Source organism: Vanacampus margaritifer, chromosome 2 (assembly GCF_051991255.1).
Source record: "Vanacampus margaritifer isolate UIUO_Vmar chromosome 2, RoL_Vmar_1.0, whole genome shotgun sequence".
Classification (NCBI taxonomy): Eukaryota; Metazoa; Chordata; class Actinopteri; order Syngnathiformes; family Syngnathidae; genus Vanacampus; species Vanacampus margaritifer.
This window is the reverse complement of record NC_135433.1, coordinates 12,710,594-12,732,184: the sequence shown is the minus strand read 5'-3', so window position 1 is coordinate 12,732,184 and position 21,591 is coordinate 12,710,594. Positions and strand designations below refer to the sequence as shown.

At 38.9% G+C, this 21,591-nt stretch overlaps 2 protein-coding genes across 2 annotated transcripts in view; both read right to left on the bottom strand.

Annotated features, from left to right (window-relative positions):
* The window catches only part of elfn2b (extracellular leucine-rich repeat and fibronectin type III domain containing 2b), a 133,594-nt gene extending 116,474 nt beyond the window's left edge, over positions 1-17,120 (bottom strand). Inside the window, exon 1 of the mRNA XM_077557766.1 lies at positions 17,069-17,120. The gene's annotated coding sequence lies outside the window, so the exon portion shown is untranslated. The remainder of the gene's footprint in view (positions 1-17,068) is intronic.
* Positions 3,002-11,861, bottom strand: LOC144044207 (uncharacterized). Its single transcript, XM_077558467.1, has 21 exons — positions 11,390-11,861; positions 11,176-11,307; positions 10,903-11,049; positions 10,687-10,812; positions 10,117-10,260; positions 9,741-9,887; positions 9,515-9,661; positions 9,386-9,423; positions 9,207-9,287; positions 8,805-8,834; positions 8,552-8,714; positions 8,352-8,465; positions 8,073-8,248; positions 7,781-7,972; positions 7,497-7,700; positions 5,691-5,932; positions 5,552-5,618; positions 5,343-5,434; positions 4,983-5,142; positions 4,755-4,817; positions 3,002-3,207 (listed from the first exon to the last, which is right to left on the bottom strand). The coding sequence occupies exons 1-21, from the start codon at positions 11,799-11,801 to the stop codon at positions 3,139-3,141; spliced, it is 2,946 nt and encodes a 981-aa protein (XP_077414593.1). The 5' UTR covers positions 11,802-11,861; the 3' UTR covers positions 3,002-3,138.
* Positions 17,121-21,591: the final 4,471 nt, after the last annotated feature.

Below are 21,591 nucleotides of genomic sequence, written 5' to 3'. Positions count from 1 at the left end.
AGAAGACGGACGGACGGACGGATAATTCCTGTCATAGTCTTTCACTGCTATCACCTGCTTATTTTAATCACTTTATTTATTTATTTGGCAAAATGCCAATTATCAACATAGGACTCAACAGCAGAATGGCTTAATAATAATGATGATGATAAAGAACTCCTTTTGGTACAGTTACACAGTACACACAATAAAACACAACAGGTCTTCCACTCATTTTGTTGTTGTATTTTTATTACTGTTATTGTTTATTTAAAAAAAAACTCAATTCTACATGCATTAGGCTACTGCATTACACTTACTGTAACAGATTTTTATTCAAAATTTTATTTTTTCAATGATGTGCAAAATAACAGTTAACAAAAACACCAGTAACCCCATCTTCCATCTCCTAATAATATTTTCCCTCATTCCCATCACATGTAAATGCAAAACATCAATTTTAGGACATAACATTAGAACTTTAAGGATATAAATAAGTAACATAAATTAACAAAAATAAGTCCAAATGACTCTTTACATTGTGCACATTGAAATGGAATATACTTTGAAGATAACATAAACATTGACTTTTTTTTTTTTTAATTGCTTGGACATCAAGTTGCTTCACCTTATGACAGGAGGTGCAGCCTATATAGATACCCATTTTGATCATGTAGCCATTATTTTATTTTATTTTTTGCCTGAATTGTTCTTTCTTTTACACTTTCACCCCTGACTATAACGGGAAGATAAAAGCTGACAGGTGCAGTCAGAGTAAAACAGTCAGGGCTCTCCGTACTCATTTGTGGAGCATGCATGATGTAGAAAAAGCTTTAACATTACCTTTGTAAATGGCACAATGCACCTTCAATTTTCAAATGCTAATGTAATGCATAGGCAATCAAATATCTAAAATTAAAAAATTAAATAAAAATTACAACAAAAGATGAAAGGAATAAAAATCGCTCATTTATAAATTTCTATTAATATTCACTTGCAATTTCAAAGGTGAGGGAAGTTTGGGTTAGGTCATTATTTTCATAACTTAAAAAATATATATATTTTGGGTAATTTCCAAATGCATTCTGATGGAAATTGACTCCTTTACTTTTTAAATCAAATCATGCAAAATTGTTATGCAAAAATGATCACTCATTATGCCAAGATGGTGGACTTTGACTTATATACAGTATATCCATCTATTTACTACTGTTTATGCGGGGTCGGGTCGTGGGGGCAGCAGCTTTAGCAGGGAAGCCCAGACTTCCCTCTCCCCAGCCACTTCAGCCAGCTCCTCTAGCGGGATCCCAAGGCGTTTCCAGGTCAGCCGAGAGACATAGTCTCTCCAGCGTTTCCTGGGTCGTCCCCGGGGCCTCCCGCCGGTGGGACATGCCCGCAACACCTCTCCAGGGAGCCGTCCAGGAGGCATCCGAACCAGATGCCCGAGCCACTTCAACTGGCTCCTCTCAACGTGGAGGAGTAGCAACTCGACCCTTACTCCCTTCTGGATGACCGAGCTTCTCACCCTATCTCTAAGGGAGAGCCCGGACACCCTGAAGGAATTTATAGGAATTTTGTCCTCTTTGCGTGTTCCAAAAATGAGGATAGGTTTAATGTAAGAAAAATACACCTTTTGCAAAAATGATTTAATAAAAACAGAGAGTCTCTGGACATACAACAGCTTCTGATTTCATCACTTAAAGAACGTGGGATTTCAGAGCGTCAAATGTGCTCTTCTACGTGTACAATAGCTTCTTATAGTTAAAAAGACCTCCTCCTTTTCATTTGTAGACTAAACATACTCTCTGGTACTTTTCCGTGAGCAGATGGCGTAAACAAGGTCAGGTGGATGTTTTTGAGACAGAATGTGTTATATAGTTGAAGGATTTTCCCATAGCAAAATCTCACAAACAAGTTGAATCAAATTTACCGTGGCCGTGACTGATGAAGAAAGTAAAGAGTGTGTGTGTTATTTCAAAGCAAATTTTGTTTTCATGACCGAGATGTGCGTGTACAAATAAAACAAGGAATTTTGGACCAATCAGTGTGTACCAGCCTAAAGAGTGTGTGTGTTTTTGAGACAAATTCTGGTTCAAGGGATAAATGTGTTTTCGCACAAAGTGCTGAGAAGGAACTTTTTTAGACTAAATAATATGACCCAGTTTAAGGTCATATTATACCGAAATCAACACCATCTGCTCTGCACAGGACACAAAATATTTCTTATAGGTTAATATGAAGAATTAAAATGTTCATAATGTGTAACAATAGTTGATATATGAAATTAGGTATTTAAAATGTTATAATATCTTTCAACCCTACGGAGGAAACTCATTTCGGCTGCTTGTGTCCGGGGATCTTGTTCTTTCGGTCACAACCCACTCGTGACCATAGATAAATCGAGAGCTTTGCCTTTTGACTCAGCTCCTTCTTCACCACAACGGACCAATACAGAGTCCGCATCACTGCAGACGCTGCACTGATCTGCCTGTTGACCCCAAGATACTTGATCTCCTCTACTTGGGGCAGGATCACATATGGATACATGATTTATTTTTATTTTTTTGTGTAATGAAGTAGTACAACGAAATCCATCATTTCAAATCTGTTTCATTTTCAATTTTGCATCAGGCTCCATTGTAGGAAAATAAATGTAGTCTTAGTGTGGCAGTGTTTTGTTTTGTCAGTCCTTTCCATTTGTCTTGTAAAGTAAGACGTATTTGAGAAGGGAAATGTCACCAGAGGCATGAATGTTTTACATTGTGAAGCCTTTGCTTCTATTAGACAGGCACACTGTTGTGTTTGTTAGAGGCCCAAACCTACTGTAAACAAATCATGCAAAAGGGGACAAGCCCTTCATGCGCTTTCTCACATTTAATGACTTGACGTGACATGTTTAGAAAGATAAAACTGTTTAGCTGTAGCACACAATTATTTGCTGTGGGAGGCATTTACACAGTGTGGAAAGTAAGCACAATTAGTTGTTTGAATGTTTTATTGGATACAATAATGGATACACAAATACATAATAATGTATGTACATCACAGCCAAAGTAATCAAATGAGTAATAGTTCCAACTTCCCAGTGGATGAGGTTTTAAGTCAAATCAAGTCTAGTTTATACAGTTATATAGCGCTTTCTTATAATAATTCATTCCTTCAGTTTTTTACACTGCGAATTTCCTCCTCAGCTTTGTCTAAGTCCTCAGACACTGACTGTGCATCATTCTGTTGAAAGAACAAGATTCATATTCATTTTAAATGCACCTTCCGATTATTATATAGCAAAACAGCCGTATACTGTATCAATCACAATATTAAGCACACCTCATAACCTAATGACATCTGGATGGATATATCAAAACGTCTGCATTTATAAATAAGGAGAACCATCTAAAGTTTAACGCGACTAAAGTAGTACAAAAATAAATTCCTCAAAAATCAGATTAGACCTCAGTGAGAATCTAAAAGATTAATCCCACAAATTTTTTCTTTGGCATGTTTCACGTCTTTTGTGGTGCCACCATAGACGAGTATCAGTAATGGCTTAGATAAAAAAAAAAAATCTCATTATAAACATAACTATATAACAGAAAACTTGACAACAATAACATAATACAAACCCAATTCCCAAAAATTTGGGACACTATACAAATTGTGAATAAAAACTGACTGCAAATATGTGGAAGTGCCAAATTTCAATATTTTGTTCAGAATAGAACATAGAAGACAGGTCAAAAGTTTAAACTGAGAAAATGTTTAATTTTAAGGGGAAAATATGTTAATTGTAAATTTCATGGTGTCAACAAATCTAAAAAAAAAAGTTGGGACAGGTAGCAATAAGAAGCTGGAAAAGTCAATTGCACTCATAAAAAAAAACAGCTGGAAGACCAGTTACCACTAATGAGACTGTTGTAAGAAGAATGAGAGTGGTGAAAATGGCCTTGTCCCAACTTTTTGAGATTTGTTGACACCATGGAATTTAAAATCAACATAGTTTTCCCTTAAAAATGATACATTTTCTCAGTTTAAACTTTTGACCTGTTCTCTGTGTTCTATTCTGAATAAAATATATAAAAAATGGCACTTGGACGTTGAGAGGAACCAGTTGAGGTGGCTCGGGCATCTGGTTCGGATGCCTCCTGGACGCCTCCCTGGGGAGGTGTTCCGGGCATGTCCTACCGGCAGGAGGCCCCGGGGACGACCCAGGACACGCTGGAGAGACTATGTCTCTCGGCTGTCCTGGGAACGCCTTGGGGTCCCGTCGGATGAGCTGGCTGAAGTGGCTGTGGAGAGGGAAGTCTGGGCTTCCCTGCTAAAGCTGCTGCCCCCGCGACCCGACCCCGGATAAGCGGAAGAAGACGGACGGACGGCACTTGGACATAATTGCATTCAGTTTTTATTTACAATTTGTATAGTGTCCCAACTTTTTGGGAATTGGGTTTGTATATGCAATATAAAATGCTAACAAAATGCCTCAATATGTCTGGATTACTCTGCAATTTGCTTATGTGACTGTTAGGTATCTTTGTCGGATGATTAGTTGTCACTTGTTATAAGACAATGGTTCCCTTATTTTGAGTAAAATATTTAATGTTGCAATTTGACTAATGCTAATAACGTATACAAAATCTCAAAAATCTCAACACTATTCAAGTTTATGCAATATTAGAGGTGGTTGTTTATAACTATGCAGGAAATATGCATGAGTTGAGTATTCGTATGTGAATGTTACACAAAGCAGGAGACAAGAAAAACAAATACAATATACTGACCACAAAACCATCTTCTTTTTTGTTGAATGAACACGTCAACCATTTCCTGTACTCCTCCCTAACCTAATAAAATACAAATGAAATGGAATCAGTCATTTTGTAATACTCCATATATTTTACAAACCTTTTTACTTGTCAAGCATTTTTAAAACTTTGGTGCAGGTAACATGGTTATATGGCCAATGGCCACATCCCATTGTGTACTTTTTGTAATCAGTTGGGTCTAACCTCTTTGTTGAGCACACAGTGGACAATGTAGAGGAAAGTTCCCTGCTGAGAGTTGAGAAGTATGAAGAGGACGTGGAAGAACAGGTTGTGCTGGTATAGTCCAATTATCCATGTACAGCCCAGTATGACAAACTGGGTCACAATTTTAAAAACAATCAATCTGCAAAGAGGTATTTAAAAACAGAAAAATACTGAGTGCCAATGACATTTTTATTGTGGGGAAATGGATGTGCTGCAAACGGGAAACACTTTACTTATTTATTATTTATTAGTCTACATGACTAAATTATTATTATTATCTTTTAATGTATTATTATTATTATTTTACGCATGATTATACAGTACACATAGAGTAATCACCTTGTGTCTCTGGATTGAGAAACATCACTTCTCATGTCGGTCAAGGTAGGCCTCAAACTCCATAAAGTAGCACAGAACAAGATGACGTTAAACTGATGGAAGAAGCATAAGTACAATGAGTTTGGAAACAGACAAGTTATATCTAAAAAAAATAATAATATCTTGAGCAATAATTTAATGTCGTAATCCAGAGTCCACTTCATACTCACTGCAAGGACAGTAATGACTGGTCCTGAGACAGCCCAGTTGAAGTTACGCTTTTGCGAAAGCCAGCAACTGAAATTCACCCCAACATCTTCTCTCATGAATAAACACACACGTCTGTATTTTGTTTGTCATGCAACTCACTCGTTTGAAATTGTGGCTCCATATCCATCAGAGTACACCAGTGCAGAAACGCCCACAACCACGAACGGAACACCATAGCCAATCAAGTAGAGTAGGAGCCTGGGAAGTCCATCTCTATGGATCACCTGCACCCTGGAGAGCTTTTGGACCAGTAGGTGAAGCTGCAAAGCCTCCAGCAGCATCCACACAAAGCTAGCAACTACTAAGAAGTGGAGGAGCCCCGCTATGATGGTGCAGGCCAGCTGTGGAGACATCAAGAATGTCCATCAGGAAAGTACTTAAACATTGTTGATAACCCACCAAATGTCCTCTTTGTTCTGTCAGCTGACTTTAGGCAAAAGGGGAAGCGTATACTCTGGCCTGTACTGATCACTAGTATGTCCCAGGGCACAAAAAGACAAACACGTTTTTAACCTCTGGTCCACACGTGACGACTAATCCTGTAGTGGATCATCTAAAAAAGTATACAAACCCCTGTTCAATGTCTTTTTATTTCATATTGACACCTTCTTAAAATAATCAGTCATTTTTTTCAGATTTTTCAGGAAACACAAAAATTGAAACATTTTCATCATGAGGAGATGATTTAGACAAAAAAAAAATTTTTTTTTGCAATTAGGCAATTATTTTAAGAGGTGACAATATATATAAAACAAGAAATCTTGATTAAGCATTTCAAAACCTTTTCCACTGTTGTGATCTATAACCTACACACCTCAATTGATATATATATATATATATATATATATATATATATATATATATATATATATATATATATATATATATATATATATATATATATATATATATATTTTTAAGTGAGGAAGTCAATTACAAAATCTCCCAAACACATATGGGATAGGCAGCACGGTGGTTGACTGGTTAGCACGTCCGCCTCCCAGTGCAGAGGACGTGAGATCGAGTCCGGGCTTCGGCCTTCCTGGGTGGAGTTTGCATGTTCTCCCCGTGCTTGCGTGGGTTTTCACCGGGTACTCCGGTTTCCTCCCACATTCCAAAGACATGCATGGCAGGTTAATTGAACACTCCAAAATTGTCCCTAGGTGTGATTGTGAGTGTGGTTGTTCGTCTCTGTGTGCCCTGCGATTGGCTGGCAACCAGTTCAGGGTGTACCCCGCCTACTGCCTGAAGCCAGCTGGAATAGGCTCCAGCACCCCCCGCGACCCTTGTGAGGAAAAGCGGCTAAGAAAATGGATGGATGGACATATGGGATATTGTGTTTTGTTGTGACAATGACATTAAAGTTGAATTTTTGGCCATAATTCCAAACAAAAGTAAAAGTAACGTTAAAAAAAAATTGGGTGGGCAGGTAATCAAAGGGACAGGTCCTGACTCTCATTTAACATGACGTAGAGTAAATTATAGCTATATTTTCTGATTGATTATTGTTTTGTTCAAACTCAATCATTGATCAGTAATCGGCCAAAAATCCTGTATGACATGCCTTTTTATGCATATGGCTATGTCTACTGCATGTGCTACACAGGTCTGACTTTGGGTGTTCCCATAGCTGGACTAGCACAAACAATTCGGCCCTGGCATTTTGACTTAGGCCACCGGCCCAGCCCGACTTTTGCTTAACATGTAGTTCTGCCACTGATGTTTATTGATGATGATTCAGTTTGATATCTATATTCAAACTGGTCCCTCTAAATTGCGGGCCAGTCTCTAGGGGTAAAATGTAGGAAAATAATAATTAAAAAAGCGCTGCGTAGGCCCCAAAAGAGTCCGCCCCACAGGGCATTTGCCCTGTATGCCAGATGGCCAGTCCAGCCCTGGGTGTACCTCATGTTCAATATAGCTGTCATTCCACAACAGCAGGAGATGGGACAAGGATAAGTTGAGACACAGGTGAAGACGCGCCGTGTTGTTGATTTTGGGGTTCCAGCTACACAGTAGAAAGGTGAGGATGGCCAAAGCAAAGAAGAAGAGTCCAACTATGACACACATCCGGTTCAGCCATTCTAAAAAAGAATCCTCTGGTGGAGGCTGAGAGGAAGAACACCCTGTCAGAACGAGCAAAATTAGAAATTTGCTACTAATCTTTCATAAATAGTAAATGAGAATACCTCGGCAATCTGTAGAATGAGGGCAAATGTTGATAGATGAGAGCAGCTACACACTGTGAAGTTTTCATTTGAGTATGCAACCCAGCATCCGTCTACTGACCATCTCATTGTCTCTGTTGCTTCCTCCATTCCTATCTCTTTTGTTTTGTCCTCCCAGTAAACACAAGTCACCAAACCAGATTCAGGTAATATCTGATGAAATGAGAATCACCATGCAGGCGTACCGAACGTTAGCCAACATTGGATAATGTACAGTGTAATATGAGAAGTGTTTCAAAATGAGATATAGAACCCTCTTGTGTTGAATGGTGAAGTTGACAGGCTCGGTGAGGTGTGTGTTGTTCACTGAGGGTAAGACTGCCGTGATAACATCCGAGTACATCTCCGTCCTGTTCTCGGATTCAAAATAACGAGGACTGAGAAGAATGTCCATACCACTTAGGGCCATAAAGACCACTGCAGCTGAACCTGGTGACGTCCACAAGGAAACAGGTGAAACTAAAGCAGATTATTTCCTTGATGAAGAACAAACACTTTGCAACATCAGCAGCCATGTTCTGTCCAATCTCACCGTTGTTGTTTTTTGCCACATTTTCAAGGTTAATGTCCATCATGTTTCCATTTACTAAGAGATGAGAGCCACTTCCGTCACTGCCCCCAGGCCCAATCGTTTCGAGGGTTAACGCTAACACACATAAGGTTCAAAATAGCTTAGTTCCATAAAGTAACTATTGCATATGTGCAGTATATAAGAATGTAAACATTTCTTACCCACGGTTGAACTGTTCATGGTAGTCTTGGTTTCATTCTGGCCTGGCGACACCATGGCGCTCACAAGGCGGTCTGAGATGGCGAGGATCTTACTTCCAGTCTCTCCGTCGCCGTCACTGCCCACCTTGGCTGTCTTGGCCCGTGGTCCAACACCCGACACCTCCTTTAGCACGTTTTAATGCAACAGCCGGTTGTAAAGTGTAAAGTTCCAGCAAATGAATGACGCATGTATGTTTAATTGTGGAACTTATACCATTGATGCTGAAAAGCTGTTTGCCACTGTCTGCGGAGAGCATAGCAAAAACTGAGAGGGTATATGAGTCAAAAACACACTATCGCAGTTCATATTTAAATCATATAAATAGTTTTATGGTGCGTAAAGTGAATGTTCCAGTTAATTTTGATTCAAAGTTTTAGTCTAAAAGAAGTAAACACCCCAAATACGATGAAGTTCACTAATAAATGGCGCATTTGATTACAAATAATACATTAATTGTCGTGAAAATTTTGTGAAAATATGTATGATGTCACCAAGTTTCATACACCAAAGAAAGACATCATAGCATTTCATAGCAATATCAAAATAGAGATAACAATACATCAAATTTACTGTATTTTAAAGGCACAATAGAAAAAAACATTTAGCTTCACTGACTGGTACTGGTAAAATGACATTTGTGTTGTTTAGAAGTTGTTGGTCCATGTTGTCGAGAAACATTCTCTCTTTTGTTCGGCCCTGCAACAAATGCAACCCTATTAACTGCCTTGTAAATCACAGACTTTTACAAAATAGACGACTGACTATGAATATTTCCCATCCTTAACTTCACTTACCACTGGAGGTGTTATCTCATTGAGAATATCCTTTAGACCTGTGGAAGGATCATATAAATCACCGGTCTTTAGGATAAAATAAAAATATGCATGTCTCGTGATGACATTTTTGTGTAGTTCTAAGCTTACTTTTACAAAAGGAGACCCCAACAATCCATAAAATCCCAGTTGAAGGGTAAAACCCATCTGGACAGGAACAATAGAATGTCCCAGGTGCATTAGTGCATACAGTTTGAAAACCACATATATCAGGCACCTCTTTGCACTCATCTATATCTATACAAAGAAACGTAAAAAAAAAAAATGTTAGGAGTTTATCAAATGTCAATATGTTTGACAAGTAGCACACACATACCTGTGCAAGGGTTGGCAATGCTGGCAATCACTTCCGGGTTGATTAGCCAGTAACCATGGAAACAGGTGCAAACATATGAGCCCACTGAGTTTGTGCAGTTGGAATCAGGACCACAGATTGTGGCATCTTCGTTGCACTCGTCAATATCTGCCAAGCACCAATTGCAAAAAAGGAGATTCATTTAGACTGAATTAATATAAAGTCCCCAAACAGACTCAATTTAAATGATCTTGAAACATTCATTTTAAACTGTGTTGTCTTATGTCTCTCCATTTTATATAATCTACCTTGCCTGGAAATATGAATTACTAATTTTACTTACTAAGTGGATTTTTTTTCTCCAAAGTGTTTATTTTTCTACAAAGTGGAGGTTTACCAAGACAGTTGTTTTTGTCACTGGGTGGCTGCTCCTGTTCAGTTGGAGAGAAGCCCACTTGACACACACAGGTATAAAGGCCGGGTGTGTTGATGCATTCAGAGTGTGGGCCACAGAGCAAGGAATCCAAGCATTCATCAATATCTGACAATAAAACAGGTGAGCCAAAAAAAAGTGAAGAAAAAGTGCACAGTCACACTTAAGCACTCTTAATTAACATGGATGGATCATTCATCAAACACTAATGTACATGGTGCGAAAGAGTTCAGGACGCTGCAAGCTTACAGGGATGGTTTCAATAACTTTGTTAACTAACTCTATGTATTGGCACCAATGTCTTGTTTGTTGAAGTATAAATTGTCTTTTTTTTAATTACTTTTTTTCTTTTTAAAACATGTGCTGTGTGATTGTCATATGGAACTGAGTCTGATCAATAAACTTCAGAAGAATTGTTTTCGAAGTTCTCTATAAATAAAGTTGCATTAAATTGGTTTTGTGTTGTATAATACCTTAATCTTTACCATTCAAATAATAATAATAATAATAATAATAATAATAATAATAATATACCTTGGCAGATAGGAGTGGCGTTTCTTATGTTCTGGTAACCTTCATTGCATTGACATTGATAAGTTCCTGCCTCGTTCAAACATGTCCCATCATCACCACACACGTCTACAAGACACTCGTCGATATCTTGAAGAGTGGGTGAAACAAAGCTAGACTTGATCAGCTTGTAAGGTATGGTCTCCTTGTATGTGAATAAAACACATTTTCAAACAGTACCTATGCACGCATTTTCTTTTCCAGGTGGTTGTCTTGAATTTGTTGCAATGTATCCAAGCAGACAACTACAAGTGTACGCTCCAATTGTGTTATTACAATCGGAATTACTTCCACAAATACCTGGACTTGTTGTGCACTCGTCTATATCTACAGAAGATAAGATATAAAGGCATTACATGAGAATGTCATTTGTGTGTGTCACTGTACTTCTTAAAAAAAAGAAAAAAGAAAAAGGAAGAAGCAAAACAAGCACGCTGGGATGTGTGTTTTTACCAGTACAGCCATATGAATCTCTTGTAGGCAGATGACTTGGAAGTAATTCATACCCGGTCACACAAGGGCATCCTCCCTCACTGTTACACTGAGAAAGTGGCCCACAAGAATCATTTCTACAAACTGTATGGTCTAAAAATAAACACATGACAGGAATCAAACAAAGCAAATTAAGTAACGATGTAAATAATGTAAATGGTTTTGACTAACTTACAGGTTATAAAGCCAGAACTGGACACTGGGTGACTTGCTGGTTTATAAATGTAGAATTCTCCTGGACAGAGTACCACCTCCATTACCAAGCTATGAGTATCACACCCTCCTCCAGTGTAAACAAATGCAGTGCCCGATGATGCTGTTGCAGATTCCTCAGTTGGATATATAAATGGAAAACGAATAGAGAATTGGAAACCGCCACGAGGCCCTGGGTTGCAACTTTCTTTGATTCTGTCTCCACCAATTCCAGTGAAGCGCGACCACTGACTAGAAAGGTGGCCATCATCGTATGAGTAGCCATTGAAGGAAGAAGATGTAAAGGCTACATTGCGAGACGGTTCGGTAACGTTGACGTAGCTATCACAAGAACCTGCGTGAGAACGTAAGAAATCATGATGTTTGCATGTCATCTACATGTGGAACTCAAAGTGTTGCTGGACCTACCAGGAGGAAAAACACAATGTCCAATGACGAAGAATGATCCTTGGAGAAAGAAAAACTGATTATGTTAATGGCACAAATGACACAAACTCATATGAATGTTGATTTCTATTTTATCCTGCGCAGGATTGCGAGGAGCTGGAGCCTGTCCCAGCTGGCTTTGGGCAAAAGACAAAGACTGATCTGATCTGTCAGGCAACTGATCTATTATTACACTATCAGTAGCTCGATCAATCCATCTTCTATACCACTTATCCTCAGTAAGGTAGCCAGAACCTACCCTAGATTACTTTAGGTGACACCCTGAATTGGTCAACAGTCAATCGTAGGGCAGATATAGGCACACACTTAAAATCGCACTTCTCACAATTTCTTCAACACATGTTGTCCGGTATCCGGAGAAAACTCACAAGAGGGGACAATATAAAAACTCTTAACATCACTGCATTCAATGCATATTTTCACGGCACAAACCCCACAAAGTCTATGAGGCAGGTAATTTACACTTTGTTGCTCTTTGTCAATTTGTAACGCCATACATTGAGAATTGCCCTAAAATAATAGCAAAACAATATACTGTATACTCATGCAATGAACTCACCCAGGAAAAGCATTAAGGCGCAGCAATTCATGATGAAGTGACACCTGTAAAGCTCTGCAGCTCAAAAGCGCAAGACAGCTTTGCAAAGCAGCCAACAGCTGTGTTCTCTGTCTTGTCCTGATGCAAAAAACAATGCAAATGTGTCCGGTTGCAATTCAAGACAGTGAAGTTAGAGGCAAGACTTGAGGAGCGGGATTGGGTAACATGTTTGTCACGATTGAGGGTTTTTGTAGTGATGGTAGAAAAAGGTAGAAGGCCCAAGTGTAGGGAAGAAGGGATGCAATTAAGGCAGCAATACAACACCTGAACAAGACACAAATAGCTGGCGGGAGCTAGTTGATAAAAGAGACAGGGCTGACAAGAACACATGGAATGGTTGTTTTTCTAAATGTGCCCTACGATTGGGCTGGCAGACCAGTCCAGAGTCTACGCCTGCTCTCACACAAAGTCAGCTAGGATAGGCTCCAGCTCAACCATGAGCCCGGTGAGGACAAAATGGATGATTCTTAATCTTCACACTTAGGAAAGGTTCTTGAAAAGAATTGTTTGTCAACAGGAAACCTTTACATGCCGGTGTTTAACACAAATATACACTCCAAATAGAACACAAAATAAAATGTTCAATTTGGACTGACATTGTTAAGGCGCATGTATTATTTTTAACAATAAGTTTGTTATAAATAAATAAAAATACATGCACCTGCTGTTTGTAGTCTTGTAGAACTAAATTTCCTTACACTAAGGTCATTTCTAATATTTTGCTACATAAAAAATATATATTTTACAACTCCTATATTGTATCTCTGTAGTTGTAATCATTGCTATGCTAATATTAAGGAGAACTGTTAAAAACATGTTATAGTTATTACTAGGGATCTTGTATGCATACATTTCACAAACTACATGCACACAAAAATAAAATGAATTTTCCAACCAATTTGAAAATTTGACCTTAGTTAGATTTAGGTTACTCCTATTACTGTACATGAGTTTTTTTTTTCCAGCCGAACGATGAATCATTCCTCCTGATGCTAACGATGTAAGAGCTCTGATGTTTTACAAACAATGTGATGTCATTTATGACTAAATAGGTATTACGACACTGAGGGGATTGTGTAATTCTTAGAATGCAGTAAAAGAATCCCAGTCACGTTTGTAAGACTGCCGTATCAACTGTTGCTTGCGTTGAGGTGAATGTGCGTGTATGGCCAAAAGGCACATCAACGGCCATGATTTACAAAGATGGTTCAGAAGAACACGACTGCTGTACATGTGGAGGCATATGACAACAAACGGATGACATTATCTAAGAGGTGATCAAATTACATCAGTTATGTCTTGCTGTTGTCATGATGAGGGCTTAAACATTTCAGGTTCACATCAGTGAAAAAGCCTTTTGGTATGAATGACCCAAGTTACTAGACTTTAACTCTTAAATGTTCTTCCAATTGGGACCAACTTGCAGGATGAGAATTAACCGCTATGTTCATCTTGATCAACAGAATTGTCAACGAAGTTGATCCGACTGCCTCAAAGGAGGAAAGTAACACATGGTGGAACCGACTCTTGGGCTGTCAAACAGTCCAACAAAACAGAATCAAGGCCAGTTTTAATTGTCTGAGGAAAATAAAGTTACTTAAAATTGTGAAACCAACCAATAAATGTATCTTGCTCTCTAAGACAATAAGTCCAAAAAATGAGACCCAGAGGTAATTATAATTGTACTCTGTTTAGTTCTAATTTACCAATGCATCTATAGAATTCCATTGTAACAAAAACACAACTTTTGCTTTAATTGGCCTCCAGTTCTAACAGCTCAGAATTAGAATGCGCTGCAAGAATACAACACCAGTGCAACAAGTTTCGGTGGTGGGTGTTTTGCAGGGTAAGTTTGACAAAAAAGCACATAGCATTTACTCAAAACCTTTTTTTTTGTCACAGTGTACCACCTAATTTGATCTAATTGTTGTTTCTTGATTTCAAAAGAGATGCAGTGTCTTTCCTGAAAAACAGAGCCCTCAACAGCAGAGCATCGCCACCTCTCACCAAGACGTGGTAGAAGTGTGTGAAAGCCTGCCAGTGAAAAAAAAAGGACTCCGGGTGTCATTTCAAGAAGACGAGCAAACCACAAGTAGCACATGTCAGACAGACCTGACTGTGAGAAAGACAGTTTTGGTTCCAAAACCGAATATAGCCATCGTCCAAAACCTCTGTGATGAAGAAAGCAGAACTCTTAGGTAAGTCAAGCACTTTTCCATTGACTTGGACTTGGCATTATTTGCCAGCGTCACACAACCCACTTCCTCTACTTACAAAGATGCTCTGAACAAACATTTCATTTGACGGCGGGATGAGTCTCAATACAAGAAAGTTTGTTGTATTTCCAGTGTCCAGCTATTTATTCAGGTTAACAAGAAAGATGACGAAAAGCTGTATAGGTCTATTAGGTTAGTATGGATAGTTCCCACGAAGTCAGCCGGTGGGCGTTGAAGGTATTAGTTGATCACTATATTAAGTGCAATCTTTGCGTGTTCAAAATAATTGGATAAGAGATCTGATGAAAAAGCCTTCTTTGCAAAGAGTTTATTTTAGAAGCTTCTAAAAGACACAAGATTTAATGCTTACATTCGAATGTGATGTTAAGCCTCGAGTGTGTCAATATGAAAACACACAGTCGCTTTATAGATGAAAAAAGCATACTCCTCTGAGGCTGGACAAAGGGTTAGTAATTATAATAGACATACAAGTGATTTACTGACATGTTTACTCCAGTTCCCCGTCCAAGCCGGAAATATATGATTAGACAGGTAATGCGATGAGACCTAGACTCCCTCAGCCCAACAGTGTTATCTACATGAGAACTTTACTCCCATCACATTCCTATCTCACCAGCTGGCAGGGAGTGAAAAAGTTCCAATATACTTCACAACAACATCATCAGTAATATTCATTACAATACACAGTTATATGGCAAGTTATGTTTATAAGTAAATTCATAAACAGTAAAAATATAAATTGAAAATGTTAAATGTCTTCAGCGTGTCCAGCTTCGTACCACCATTATGTTTGGAATGCCGCAGTTTGAAGCCTGGAAAAAAGTATAAACGACGCTTATAAAAGGGCTAAATTGACGGAAATAAGCATGCAAAAGTCCACGTTGTACCGGGAAACCTTACAGGGAAAGCAACGCCAGCGGTACATTACAAACATTTGACTGATTGCTGGGATCACGATACATTGAAGAAGGAAAATATGGTGAAGGGTGCTAAACGCCAGCCACTGGTCGCATACATGGACACCGAACTACCTTATAACTCATTCACTCCCAGCCATTTTCACATTTCATTCATTCGCTCCCGGCTGTTTTACTGCATTTTGACAGATTTTGCAAGGCCCACAGAATATTCTGTTCTATTGCTATGAGAACATGATCACGTCACACGGGAACTAGCTATAAAACAATCAGAAATCCCACAAAAGTGCAGGGTCAAATTACACGTGGTCATTTGTATGATGCAATATTACTGTAGGTCTGGGTTAAGAAAGGACTCTTAATCCAGATCAGGAGCTGAGTCAACATTTTGAGGATCTCTGATTCAGAAAAAAGGCATACAGTCTCCTTAAAAAAATATAAGATGGTGACAACCATTAATCACCCTTGTATGGACCGCTCAAATAAATAATTAAAAAATATATATTTTTTATCGATTTGTTGTAGGTTAACTTTTGGTAAAAATGACACCATGACACTAAACTCTAACAGGACCACAATTTTTTTTACTAGCTGGCAATTGCCTCTCACTTTTTTCTTTACATAAACCACACCTGTAGATCTACAGTAAGACTCCTAAATAATCGAGTCTGTGGTCATTACTTGACAGGCGACAGTTGTGTCAACTTAAGGCTCATAAGAATAATTTTTTCTATACTACATATTGTACTACACAATTTAAACAAGGTTTGATACCTAGTTGTTAATACCCAATTCATTATTACCTTATCAATTGACTACCGATCACAGCAGAGAGAAGTCTCATAGATTCTAATCCTGAATGAAAACTAAAAACACATTTCCTGACTTGTGATATAAGGAAAAATCATTAGGCAGAACATTTACAAATACTCTTCTTCTTCGATAGGGATATCATTCAAGATGCCATCGCTCCCACATACGATAACAAGTTACGGTGGTGGCAGAAGGTAAATCTGAATATATTTGTATTAGGTATAATCAGTCGGCCTTGACAATTTGTAGATCACTACCCATCAGGCTACATTCTGAGAAATTGACATTCTCCTAAATGTGTTTAGTTATACAGACGCTCCCCACCTTACAAACGAGTTACGTTCCGGACGATCGTTCGTAAGGTGAATTTGTTCGTAAGTTGCTTCAGTGCTATATTTTGTACTATAATTTATGTTTAAAGCCTATATAAGTATATTGAAGGTTTATATAAGTATGTTTAAGGCTTGTACAAGTAACCTGCATTGGTTTGTACTGAAAAAAACTTTTAATAAAATGGAGAGAATACGTACAGTACTGTACTGTACTACGTATGTTAGAGAGAGAGAGCGAGAGACACACACAGTATGTACATGTACGTAATTAGATAAATAAAATGAAGTTTAACTTACTTTTGGAAGATGTACTCGATGCTTAAGGAGATGATGGAGGAGGAGGAAGAGGAGGATTTTATATCATGAGAGATTCTTCGTCGTCGCTGGAATCGGCTTCAAAAGTTATTTCCTCCTTCATGGGAACCGGCGTTTCTTCCTCCTCCTCCTTGACACGTTGCTGAGCCTCCAATGAGCTCTCACAGCGCCAAGCGTCGGTATTAGCGGCGGAAAGAAGCACTACGCGCAATACAAAATCTAACTTACAGCATTTCTTTCCGAACATTTTTCGACATACTGTACGCGCAGACATGTTCGTATGTACCGTTGTTCGTAACTCGAATGTTCGTAAGTAGGGGAGTGTCTGTAATGTCTTTTCTTGCAATCATATGAGAGTGACTCCAACTACTGGCAATACATTCCTTGTGTGCTTTAACATATTTGTCACGTAAAGACGACTCTGATTCTGACTGAATTTCAAACTATACAGCCTCACATTATCATATGCTGTATCGAGAAGTAGCCTAGATCCGTCAGATAATGTGAGCTCGCCCCCTTAATGCAGAGTTGCCACTTGGTTTGAGTGTAACTATGCATCAACTAATCAATGCTGTATTTGTTGTGACAGAGTTGTCAAGTGGCGCCAATTCTTAGTGAACAGTGCCATCTAAAGCAGAGCTGTAACTCTTCTCACCTGGACAAGCCAGTGGTGCTGGGAGGCCTGGCGGAGAGGGAGCCGAGTTGGAAGATGTGGAATAAAAAATACAATGACACCATCAAGGTCACATCCATGAAGCCAACCGTCAGACTTCAGCAGTTCAAATATCTTGGGTGAGTCAATCTATATGTCCGTACCAGGGCCGTTTATCAAAAAGTTCTTTGCCCCAAAACCACGGTTGTGGAACGCTTAGGGCCTAAGTGAACTGCAATAGGGTCGATTGGTAGAAGCATAGGACAATGGTCACCAGTGGTGTTTATGCATTTAGGCACATGAATCTCCTTCCAAGAAATTCATTGGGGAAAACGAAGGTTTTTTTTTTTTTAGTTTTGCCTTTCTTGTTCATCAGGCTTCCCAACCCAGCACAGATCTGCTACATGAATGCCAGCCTGCAGAGCCTCCTGACTCTGGAGGATTTTGTTGAAGGCATCAATTGTCAGAAGCCAGTATGGAGTTTAAGTCCTGAAGCTGCACTAATAAGGTAAAGGTATAGAAACACGTACTGTAGATCTGATTGCAGATGGCACATTGTCAACTCAGATAATTTTGTTTTACCCTCACTAGGTCATTCATGAATGTCAGCGCGTGTCACACGTCCAGTAACATCGATTATAAAATCCGCTGCCTATATTCATTCAAAAACACTGTTTCCCTCTTGGCGCCAGAATTTCAGGATCTCTGCCAGAAAGTAAAGACATTTTAGGTTTGATATGTATTTTTTTTGTATTACATACTTTTTTTTGTTAGTATTATTCATCCGTGAGTGCATTTACAGGATGCCCATGAGTTCCTGACTTCTGTACTTGATCAAATAAGAAATCTGAAGCCAGTACAGCAGAAGCTGGCCACCGAGATAGGAAAAGCCTACAACTGTCCTGTGGAAGAGCACTTTGTGTTCAAGATGCAGAACATCAGGATGTGTTTGAGGTACAACTACAAAAATAATCCTATCACATCCAAACATTTCCTAATCAATCAATCAATCAACCAACCCAGGGTTGGCCTCCACCCCTTAGCAGTGAAATGTTATCTTCCGAAAACACCTCGGACAATTCTGTTCAACTTTACTAGGGCCGAAAGCAAAGCCCATAAAGGCGTCTTTGGATGAAGCAACTTGACTGTCCCACAACCATGTCAAACACATTTGGGGTGAACTAGAACTGAGATTTAATCTAGTAACTGCTGCTGCCTTTAAATGTTCTGTACCTCCTAATCTGTAGGTGTAATATGCAATTTACTAGAGAGGAGGAATTTACAAACCTGTCCTTGGACCTGCTACCTGGTTGTGGAACAGTTGAGGAAATGCTTCAAAATTATCTGAAGGTAACCCAAGACAAGACATAAGACATTCAATGACTTGTTTATGGTCATCTAACTCCAATAAGGGAGTGAAAGGAGGCTATTCTCCGTCTTTTGTGCAGAAGACACAGGTGGAGTTTCAATGTGAGTGTGGTTCCAGTATATCATGGCAGACCTCTTCCTTTATTAGCCTGCCAAGGTAAATCACAAAGTATCCACTTCTAGAATGGCTTTGTACAGTCTGAAACTGACTGAAAAAGGAAACCCTGTATGTTTTGTAATGTTAATGTAGAAGATATTTAAAAACTATTTCCCCCTTAATTGAATAAATCCCTTTTTCCCCCCATCTACAGAGTCCTGGTCTTGCACCTGAAGCGCTTTGTATTTTTTTCAGTGTTTGGGTCAATAAAAGTCCGTAGGCCAGTTTCCCTTTCCAAGGACCTGCTGCTCCCATCGAAAAAGGTAATGTGAAAAAACAATACCAACCTCAAAGCAACAAATTATAGGTATGAAACTACATATTCAGATTGTTGTTTTGTTACAGGGTGTGGCCTGTTACAGTTTGGTGAGCATCATCAATCATAATGGCTTTACAACAAGCAGTGGTAAGATCATTTATCTAATTGTGCTTTTTGTATCCTTATCTCTTCCAGTGAAGTTATCTGTTCATTGTTTGTTTATTCACAAGATTACAACACAAAACTCAACAAACTTTGTACATGTAAAGATCCTCAGTACATTTCTGTGCGAGTCTTGACGCAGATTAAGGATTTCCACATACACACACATGCCCAGAGTGTCAACATATTCCGAAGACACTAAAAAAAATTTGATTTATCGGCCTCTGCTTCTCACGAAGAGAGCAACAAAATAGGACATCACTTTAAGGTCTCTTGATGGAGAGTAAAAATTACTGTACTCTCAACATAGCAGGTGTTGAGTAGGAGTGGGAACCTCTGGGTACCTCAGGATACGATTAGATACACGATACAAGGCTCACCATAACGATTATCTCACAATATGACGATACCGTAATTATTGATATATTGGTCAGTTAATAAATCCACGATAATCTACGATAAAAGTACTCAAGACATAAATTGCTGTTTTTTCAATGAGAAAATAGTTTATTTTTGTACCGTCACTGAAACAAAATATTAAAACTGGTGTCTTCTTCACAGTGAGTACTTAAGTGTATTTTTTTTTAAAACAAATACAAATGTCTTCTTAACAGAGACCAATTTGTGTCTTTCTTAAACACTGTCAGTCAGTTACATAGTGAATTGTTTCATTTTATAAACTGTGACGATTTGTTGTGCGTAACATTGCAAAAGTAAATTACTTAAAATTACCTAAATATTAAATTCAATTAAATCAATATTAATATTCCTCAGAAATTGTGTGCTTCAAAAAGTCAAACCATAAAATATGTTTTAAAATGTTATGTATGCAAAACTGAGTCAGTTGCTGGACAGTAAATGTCTTGCTCAAGTAAAAGTAAGATCATGAGTCTTCTTCACTTGAAGACTTCCATACATTTCCCCGCCGCTCTTATGAGGTGCTCCCCCTAGCGGCCTGCCAGGTAATTGCTCAATCAGTAATGAACAATGGAGCCGTTATAGTGGCTGTATATTAACTGCAAATATTGCGATACTTGAGTAGGCGTATTGATAATCTATCGGGAGACAAAGTATCATGATTTATCGCGATATCGATATATCGTCACACTCCTAGTGTGGAGACAGTGACTACCAGGTGTTAGACGTCACACCCTAGTCCCAATTTTCTACAGTGGAGTCTGTGCATTTAGTACCTGTGGGGCTTCAAAACTTAAAAGGTCCATATCATGCAAAATTTACTTTTTGGAGCCATGTTAAAATGCTAATTCCCCACAAAAAAACACCCCCAAAGTGGTATTTTCCTCTATTCACCCATCTCTAAGCATGCCTGCTCATTCCTGCTCTCAAAGCCCCAGCCTCGGCCTGATCCAAGAAACGACTAGGTTCTCACTTTGTTACACCCCACTACTGCCCCTGGAGACTAAACACACCCTTTTTCTCTGAGAACTCTGGATGTCAATTGACTAATTCCTGAGTTCATTTGTTTACACAGCCATGTTCGCAGAAAAGTAGGGGCAGCAGGATTTACAATGGAGAGCAGGGATAAAATTAGCATTTATCAGTTAACATTTTGTCCAAGTGAATTCACATGTCACTTTGATTAAAAGGACATACTTTTAATTAGATACATGTTCAAGATGGACAGGTTGGGTATTACAAATCCCAATCAAGAGCCCAGAGTAGGCTACTTTCGCGAAGGCAGATGGGGAGAAGTTGAACTACAATGGTGAGTCCTTGTGATCATACAAAGGCTTGGAAAGTTTATCATTATCTTCCCGCCTTTGTCACCGCGGCGGTCGAGGAGGGGATGCCAACGAGGCCGGGGGCGGATTAAGCGGCGGCTCGCGTGGCGCTCGCTCAGGGTCTCCATGGCGCAGAAGAGCAACCAGCGGGCCGGAAGAGCTGTC